The sequence below is a fragment of the Epinephelus moara genome, chromosome 11, assembly GCF_006386435.1.
Source record: "Epinephelus moara isolate mb chromosome 11, YSFRI_EMoa_1.0, whole genome shotgun sequence".
Lineage (NCBI taxonomy): Eukaryota > Metazoa > Chordata > Actinopteri > Perciformes > Serranidae > Epinephelus > Epinephelus moara.
In genome coordinates this window covers 19,238,936-19,248,567 of record NC_065516.1, presented here as the reverse complement: position 1 = coordinate 19,248,567, position 9,632 = coordinate 19,238,936, and the positions used below count along the sequence as shown (strand labels likewise).

The 9,632-nt window shown below is 41.6% G+C and overlaps 2 protein-coding genes across 2 annotated transcripts; both read right to left on the bottom strand.

Moving 5' to 3' along the window:
- Positions 1-300: 300 nt before the first annotated feature.
- On the bottom strand, positions 301-1,242 carry LOC126397635 (cystatin-A-like). Its single transcript, XM_050056543.1, has 3 exons — positions 1,085-1,242; positions 878-982; positions 301-634 (listed from the first exon to the last, which is right to left on the bottom strand). The coding sequence occupies exons 1-3, from the start codon at positions 1,154-1,156 to the stop codon at positions 500-502; spliced, it is 312 nt and encodes a 103-aa protein (XP_049912500.1). The 5' UTR covers positions 1,157-1,242; the 3' UTR covers positions 301-499.
- Positions 1,243-5,648: 4,406 nt separating this feature from the next.
- On the bottom strand, positions 5,649-6,291 carry LOC126397642 (cystatin-B-like). Its single transcript, XM_050056550.1, has 3 exons — positions 6,220-6,291; positions 6,013-6,117; positions 5,649-5,786 (listed from the first exon to the last, which is right to left on the bottom strand). The coding sequence occupies exons 1-3, from the start codon at positions 6,289-6,291 to the stop codon at positions 5,649-5,651; spliced, it is 315 nt and encodes a 104-aa protein (XP_049912507.1).
- Positions 6,292-9,632: the final 3,341 nt, after the last annotated feature.

The following is a 9,632-nucleotide window of genomic DNA, read 5'->3' as shown; positions in this document are numbered from 1 at the left end:
AAGCGCTTGACAAACTAAAAACATACAAAAAAAAATAAAAAATACTACAACACACATACTACACACTCATTTAGTAATCTCAGAAGTATGTATGAAATTCATTTTCCTCCTCCAGGACACCTGTCAAGTAACTGACAGCAAGAAAATGTTTCCTGGTTTGTATCATCAGATCTCACAACATAAGGATGTTAAAAATCTATACGTCTGTGTTAAGGTTTAGCCAAGACGACATCTATTGTAGAAATCAGACTTAACGATAGAATCGCAAATGCTGCACATAAGAACCACAAGAAATATAAAGAGTTTTTTTTATGTTTAATCGTTGTTATTTCTTTAGAATGCAGTGCATTTATCTGCTGCGTCCCAACATCACATATCTTTATCTCTGTGTGTTAATACATTTAAAATCAAAGTCAAATCATTTCAGAATAAAGAAGCAGAACATTTTAACATGAGACTGCAGCCTGTAAGTGTTTAACTGTTGAAACAGGTTGTGTGATCAGTTGGTAAAAGGTTCGAGGGGATCGTCTTTAGTTTTGTGCTGCTTGACACCACGCAGTGATGGAGGAGTTGGGAACTGCGTCCCAGCTCCTTGGACAACCGTCAGATGATCGTAGTCTGCTCCAACATGAACCTGCACAAAAAGAGAGGAAAATTGTGTATCTAAACAAATACATTCATCTGGATCTTGTGTTGCTGAACAGTGACGATCTTCTACCATCAGGGGTGTTTAACTGGTGTTTACTGTCCTGCCATGACTTTAACATGACATTAGGTTCAACTGGATGTCACAATGAATTCAACATGAATATTATACAAAGACACATCTGAGGCTTTCAAAGTTTTTTTTTTCTTCAAATATCAGAATATCATTTACCTTGATGAGGTAGTGGGTTCCTCCCATCAGATGCAGATTCCTGTATTTAACTGCTTTGAATTCCCTATAGCTCTCGCCTGTCTGTTTCTCCACTTGACCCTTCACCTGTGTGTGAATGGAATAAAACATGATGTAAATCCAGACTGAAATACAGACCAGAGAATTGTGTGTGGAAGTTGTGAAGAATAAAGGTAGACTGAGGCTCACCTGATAACAGATCTTCTGAGTTTCCTCAGTGGCGTCCATTGTCTCACTCCATCCTCCCATATCCGTAGCCATTGTCACAAGGTCTGTTGAAGTTAACAGAGGAGTCGACTGCCTGCTTCTACGTGTCTCTCTATTTCATTTCAGTTGGTTATCAAATGTATTTACTGTGTGACCACCCTTGGACTCAGACTGGAAGGTGGCTTTAATTTCTGTCATTCATTGATTTCAGTGTAATTCTTTGGAAGCAGCTAGCCCTCTCACAATGCTTGGCAAACAACTAGCCCCACCACAGATAGCAGGAAACATTCAAATCTGAACTTTGTTCTTTGTCGGGTCCAATAAAAACTTTCTCTATTCTGAGAATTAAAGCAACATTTTTAGGCTGTTTTCCAATGTTCTTTCAGTAAGAATAGTACAAGTGTGAAGCAGAGGGTGAGAGAGAGTCGTGCTTTTACAAGAATAAAATATTTAGTTCACTTTCCAATCAGCCTCATTATTACTCGCAGCATTCACAGACAAAGAACTTGTCTTTTGCTGGACATATTTTCCCCACAAATACAAAATGCTAATGTTTTTAGCACAAGCCTATAGCATTTTACGTTGTATAAATTAAAAATAAATAAATAAGTAAACTTTATTTGTAAGCGCTTTTAACAAATGCTCAAAGACACTTTACAGTTTTTAAAAAATCATAAAATAGAGCTAAGTCAGAAAAAACAGCAATAAAAAAGTATAAAACACACAAACTTATACATTAAAAGCTGATTTAAAAAGGTGAGTTTTGAGCATGGTCTTGAATGTTGGGAGGTGTGTGCAGATAAGGATGGGTTTGGGGAGTGAGTTCCAGAGGGATGGGGCAGCGATGGAGAAGGCCCTGTCCCCACAGGTTTGGTTCAGTTCTTGGTCTGTGCAGGTAGTGAGAGGAGATTTCCTTCGGATAAGCGGAGGTCGCGGGAGGGGGTGAGGCGGTGGAGTAAGTGTGTGAGGTAGGAGGGGGCCTGGTTGTTGAGTGCTTTGTGTGTGAGGAGGAGGATTTTGAACTGTATGCGATGTGTGATGGGGAGCCAGTGTAGGTTTTGGAGGACGGGGGTGATGTGGTCTCAGGAGCGGGTGTGGGTGAACAGGCAGGCAGCGGAGTTCTGGATGTATTGAAGTTTATTGAGGAGTTTGAATGATGAGCCATAGAGGATGCTATTGCAATAGTCCAGTCTGGATGTGATACAGAGGTGAGTGAGGGGCAGAGACGGGCGATGTTCTTGAGGTGGAAGAAGGCAGTCCTGGTGATGTGATTGATGTGGTGGTCAAACCTTAGCTGGCTGTCGAAGATGATTCCTAGGTTGCAGGTATGTGGTGAGGGAGACGGAGTGCAGTTATCGAAGGTGAGGCAGAGGTTGTGGGTGGTTTTGGTGCGGGATGTGGGGTCAATGAGGATGTCACTGTTCAGTTGGAGATAGTTTGTTTGCATTCATGATTTTATTTCAGTGAGACAGTTGGTGAGTGTGGAGTGGGTGGTGTTGGTGATGGCTTTGTTGGAGATGTACAGTTGGATGTCGTCGGCTTAGCAGTGGAACTGGAGGCTGTGATGACGGATGATCTTGCCAAGGGGGAGCATGTAGAGGATGAAGAGGAGGGGACCAAGTACCGACCCCTGGGGGACACCTTGGGACAGGGGAGCAGTGGGGGAGGTGCAGTTGTTTATACTGATGAACTGGTATCGGTTGGTGAGGTAGGAGTGAATCCAGGAGAGTGCTGTGCCGGTGATGTGGAGAGATGATTTCAGTCGGGAGAGCAGGATGGAGTGATTGATGGTGTCAAAGGCTGCTGTGAGGTCAAGGGGGATGAGAATGTTGAGGTGTCTGGAGTCTAAGGAGAGGAGGAGGTCATTGTTGACTTTCAGGAGGGCTGTTACAGTGTTTTGAACGGACACCAGATTAGAAAGATTCAAACAGGTTATTGGAGGTGAGGTGGGTTTTGAGTTGTGAGGCGAAAGCACGTTCCAGGATTTTTGACAGGAAGGGGAGATTGGAGATGGGGCGGAAGTTACTTGGATTGTCAGGGTTTGGCAGCCAGTTTGAGGGTTTGGGGGACAGAACCAGAGCTGAGGGAGGTGTTAATAATACCAGTAATGAGTGGGGAGATAACAGGGAGGCAGTCCTTAATGAGTTTGGATGGTCTGGGATCCAGAGTGCAGATGGAGGTTTTTATTCCGGTCATGATGGTTGTTAACTGTGCTGGGGATACTGGAGAGAAGTGGGACAGGGGCTGAATGGTGATGGGTGGTGAGGCATGTGGGGAGATGGGAGGGATCCTGGAGGTGTTGAGGTTACTGCAGATGGTGTTAATTTTTGTTTGGAAGTATGTTAAGAAGGATTGGCACTTTTCAGTGGTGAATGATGAGGAGGTGTTGTCATGTGGTTTGAGGAGGGAGTTTATGGTGGAGAACAGGACCTTGGGGTTGTTGGAGCCAGAGTGGATGAGGTGAGAGTAGTGGGTGGATCGGGCAGCGTTGAGTGCATCTTTGTATTGCTGTAGGTGGTCGGTGTAGGCCAGGAGGTGAACTGATAAACCGGTTGTCATTTCCGGGTCTTCATTTGGCGAAGTGCGGGGGTGTACCAGGGGGCAGAGTGAGTGAATGAGACGGTTTTTGTTTTCGTGGGGGCGAGCTGATCCAAGCAGGAGGAGAGTGTGTCGTTGTAGTAGTTTACCAAATTAGCCTAGTGGCTAGTGGACTTCTCTCTACTCCCCACCTGGTTCGAAACCCAGGGTGGGGAGTTTGAACACCAGGGTGGGGGAGTCCTTATGTGCAGAGCCTGCATGTTCTCCCTGTGTCAGCGTGGGCCTTTTCCGGGTTCTCCCACTTCCTCCCACAGTCCCACTCTAGTAGCCTCTTTGTACATGGCATTGTTGTGGTCACCAGTGTCATGTCATCCATGTAAGCCCTAACTGGTGGAAGATGCACCCCGTTCTGCCGTCTCTTCCCACCTACTACTCACTTGGAAGCCCTGATGATTACTTCCATCGCCATAGTAAATGCTAATGGAGAAATTGCACACCCTACCATAATACCTATTTCTAGCCTCTGCCAACCTGTTGTGAAACCTACCGTACTTAGACACAACCTAATATCCTGAAAATATGCTTTCACTAAGTTAACAACTACCTGTGGCACTTTGAAGTAGTCAAACGCAGTCCAAATGAGGCTATGTGGTACTGAACCAAACGCATTTGCAAGATCTAAAAATATTACATGCAGGTCCCTTTATTTAATCTTCGCTGCCTGAATCTGGTGCCAGATCATGCTAGTATGCTCTTAACACCCTGGTATTCCTGCCCTGTGCACCATAGTATCTATTAAGCTATTCCTTTCCAGGTAGCTAGCTAATCTCTGCACTACTACACTAAAGAAAATCTTCCCCTCTACATTCAAGACAGAAATCATCTGGAATTGGCTAATATAAGGTCCACAGACTCCTTCTCCTTAGGAATGAGGACACAGCCTGCCCTACGCCATGCTCTTGGGATAATTTGTTTCTCCCAAACTATTCTTAGCTGTTTACACAAACATTTAAAAACTCCTTTTGTGCAATGTTTCTCATTGTAGAAGCACACAGATGACTGTTTCACAGCTGCAGAAATGCATCGCAATAATAGCAATGGAATATAAGTGTGTTGGAGAAGAGGTCAGAGCATAGGTGGATTTTGACACGTGGCCCCTAGTCCTGGATGTGTGTAAGTCCCCCCAAGCAGGTAAAATACTGCTTCTTCTCCCTGCAGAGTTGAGGTCCTAAACTGAGGGAATTAACACTCACTTAAAATGTGAGGAGGTTAGCTGTTCAGCATAAGTTGCCATGGTGGTTTATCTCAGTAAAAAGAGAACCAGCTTTGTAGTATTGAAAACCCAGAGTTAACCCTGAGGTTACCTCGCTAACTCCAAATCCTGCTTTGTAGTACAGGCCTCAGGTCAACTGAGTTCTAATTATGGTTATATTCATGTATAATGAAAATGTATCTGAAATTTAAATCAGAAATCCCAAACCTTAAAACTTAACATAATACAACCAAAAAAAGTGTTTTTATGTTTTCCTTTCACTTATTGAGACTTTTCTTTCTTTCTTTCCCCCCCCCCCCAATTTTTAGCTTATTTATTTAATTTTTATTTTTATATTTATATTTTTTTATATTTATATTTATTTTTTCAAATTTCAACTGAGGGTGAAAAACAGTAAACTGCAGGTGCAGTGCATGCTTTGATTTATCATTTTCTTTCTATTCTATTTTTTTAGTAACAACTTCTTCCATCCAAGACGACATCTATTTAGAATCAGACTGTATAAAAAAGCAAATGCTGCATTTAAGAACCACAAGAAACACGTAGAGATTTTTTAATGTTTTAATCTTTATTATTTCTTTAGAAGGCAGTGCATTTACCTGCTGCGTCCCAACACCAAATATCTTTACCTCTGTGTGTGTTAATACAATTAAAATCAAAGTCAAATCATTTCAGAATAGCAGAAAAGCATTTTAACACGAGACTGCAGCCTGTAAGTATTTCACTGTTTTGTGATCAGTTGGTGATAAGTACGAGGGGGTCGTGTCTGGTTTTGTGCTGCTCTACACTGCTCAGTGATGGAGGAGGTGGGACCTGCGTCCCAGTTACTTGGACGACCATCAGATGAATGTAGTCCTCTCCTCCAACATGAACCTGCACAAAAAAGAGAGAAACATTGTGCGTCTAAACAAATACATTCATCTGGATCTTGTGTTGCTGAACAGTGAAGATCTTCCACCAACAGGTGTTTACTGTCCTGCCATGACTTTAACATGACATTAGGTTCAACTGGATGTCACAATTAATTCAACATGAATATTATACAAAGACACATCTGAGGCTTTCAAACTTATTCTTTAGATATCACAATATTATGTACCTTGATAAGGTAGTGGGTTCCTCCACACAGAACCAGATCTCTGTATTTAACTGCTGTGTATACGCTGTATTTCTTGCCTGTAATTTTCTCCACTTCGACCTTCACCTGTGTGTGAATGGAATAAAACATGATGTAAATCCAGACTGAAATACAGACCAGAGAGTTGTGTGTGGAGGCTGTGAAGAATAAAGGTAGATTGAAGCTCACCTGATCACAAATCTTCTGAGTTTCCTCAGTGGCATTCTTTGTCTCACTCCATTCTCCCATATCCGTAGCCATTGTCACAAGGTCTGTTGAAGTTAACAGAGGAGTCGACTGTCTGCTTCTACGTGTCTCAAGTGTTTATTTTCAGCTGGTTATCACATATATTTATACTGTGTAACCACCCCTGGACTCAGACTGGAGGGTGGCTCTGATACCTGATGCTGTGGGTGGAGCTACAGTACAGGTGTACAAAATAAATGTAGGAACATAAGGACAAAGTGGCCATTGTAAGAGCAATAGACGATTTCAGTAGGTTTGTCAACAGCTGAAACATAAGAAACTTTTTGAGTTACAAGAAATTATTAGTGAAGCTTCATCAAGTTGCATCTTGCAGCAGCATTTAAAATGAAACTTGACACATCCTTGAGAAAGGCCCGTTATGCACTGGAGATCAGAAGATCAGATTAAACTGTGGTTGATAGTTGGCTTTCAGGTAAATTTATTTTTCAACCCATTTTGAAGTTCATTTTTTAAATCAACTTTATTATTAAAGTGACCTTCAGGTTAAACAAGTCATTCCATTTCATGTTGTTTGATCATCACACCTATATTGTAGATGTTCAAACCCAAGTCTTCATGACTCAGCCCAGAAAATATAATAAAATAGATTTAAGAGATGACATACTGTATTTGCAATAAAAAACTTAGATTAAGTTCTGTGTGTCTGAATAATATTTAACTGTTCAGCATGAGTCAGTCAAAACAGTGAGATTAGATTTATTTGACTTCCTTCTTCTGTGGAAATATAAAGCAGAATGTAATATAAATATAATATGATATAATATAAAGCAGACTTAAACAGCTTCAGACAGGATGGTGTTATCTTAAGATCATAAAATAATCAAGGTCAACAGCAGCCGTTTAGCTGGTACACATCTTACAGCAATGATTTGATTTGCTTGACTTCCTTGTTCTGTGGTAAAATGTCTGTGTCCAACCCTATTTTGACACCTCCTGCCAGCTGAAACACCTGCAGCTATTTCACAAATCAGCTTCAATATAAAGAAAAGCAACACTTGTTTACATTTAATAACTCTGAGTTCACTTTTTCAAAACTGGTCAGACATCTCTCCTTACTGATCAATTAATCTAACATCCAGGGCTGGACTTGGACAAAAAATCGGCCCCGGCATATTGGTCGAGAGAAGCCCACCACAACCAATCACTGTGTGGAGGACCGAGCACAACCAGGTTGCAGCCGGCCTGTGGAGAGCTGCGGCCGGTGGTATTGTCGCCCAGGTTCCTTACATGGAAGATGACAGCTAAGGTAACAAACTGGGGACTAATTCAGCTCATATCATGACTAATTTTACACTGGCTCCCTGTCATATTCAGGATTGAATTTAAAATCTGTCTCACTTACAAAGCTCTAAATGGTCAGGCTCCATCATATCTCAGAGAGCTCATGGTACCGTATTATCCCAACAGATCACTGCGTTCAGAGAATGCAGGGTTACTTGTGGTTCTTAAAGTCTCCAAAAGTAGAACGAGAGCTAGAGCCTTCAGCTATCAGGCTCGTCTCCACATTTAAGAATCGACTGAAGACTTTTCTTTTTGATAAAGCTTACAGTCAGGGCTGGCTCAGGCTTGCCCTGGACCAGCCCCTAATTAGGCTGACATAGGCCTATTCTGCTGGGGGACCTCCTATAATACACTGTGAGCACCTTCTCTCTCCTCACTCTCAGATTCTGAAAAGTTGGATATTCTTTATTTGCTAACATTCATGCCCTGTTACTGCATATGGCTAACTCTGCTTTACTGCATGTCACTAACTCGGCTTCTTCCCCAGAGCCTTTGTGCTCCGCTGTCTGACAGGTTCCCTCGAATTGCAGCAGTGCCTGGATGGTGTGTCGTGGTTGTGCTGCTGCCGTTGTCCTGCCTGATGCCTACGACTACTGCTTTTATTATTATCATACTTCTACTGTTATTCACACATGATTATTATTGTCGCCTACATAACTATCATATATGCTTATAACATATATGCTACCAAAGTACTATAATTGTTATTATATTATTACTAAAATGAATGTTGTTGTAAGCTACTGTAAATACTGTCTGCCCTGCATATCTCTCTGTCTCTGTCTTTCTTTTTGTATCATTTTGTCATATGGATTACTGCAAATTTATTATGTTGGACTGGTCTGTATGACATCTATTGCATGTCTGTCCGTCCTGGAAGAGGGATTCCTCCTCACTTGTTCTTCTTGAGGTTTCTACCATTTTTTCCCATTAAAGGAGTTTTTCCTTATCCTGTGAGGGTCCAAAGGGCCGAGGGATGTATTATGCTGTAAAGCCCTTTGAGGGAAATTGTGATATGTAATATTGGGCTTTATAAATAAAATTGAATTAAATTAATTTCAGTGGATCATAACACATCGTGTATATAGAATTAATCAGCAGATCGTCTGATTCAAAATGAGACAAATCTTTTCAATATATGTCACTTTTGGAGCTATGATAAAAAATGGGCTTTTACAACTGAGATCACGATCAAAAATGACACAGAGGTTTCTTACTAGAGGTCGTGTCTGTGTGGCCAGATGACCCAGTTTAGTGAGTGTAGATTTATTTGACTTCCTTCTTCTGTGGAACTATAAAGCAGAATGTAATATAGATATAATATGATATAATATAAAGCAGACAGAAACAGCTTCAGACAGGATGGTGTTATCTTAAGATCATAAAATAATCAAGGTCATGAAGCAATGTCAACAGCATCCGTTTAGCTGGTACAAAATCTTACAGCAATGATTTGATTTGTTTGACTTCCTTGTTCTGTGGTAAAATGTCTTTGTCCAACCCTATTCTGACACTGCCTGAAAATATTAAAATATTAGTTATTGAACCTTAGAACTGATTGTATTTGGTGGAACCTATAGCAGCAACAGCACTAAAATAGTCACAAAAACGCAGGATTTATCTAAATGGGCAGATTTTTTACAGCCCATACTAGAATCAGCTTCCAATCAATATTGTCACATTGTGAGTGACAGGTGTCGAGACAAGCCCCCTTGATTTACTGTCCAGTTGGGCTAAATTAATTCAGCCCAGGCCACTAACTTTTGGCCAATGACAGTGCGTGGCTACAGTGAGGGCCTGCCCACTGTTACTGTAGTGGGAGAGTGAGCGTTGAGTCTTGCGAATTGGGTTAGCATCATGCTGAACGAGGTGAATTATTTTAAATGCTGTCTATCGAGGGGGACCTCATCCAAAAATCATCGGACTTAAATGATTAACCTGTTTGCATCCCAGAAAGGCCGTCGATGTGAGCTTCTCTTCAAATAAGGTAGGCCCAAGTAGGGCTGGGCAGTATTCGCAGTGACAGTAATTTAGCGCAGTAAACATGCGCCGCG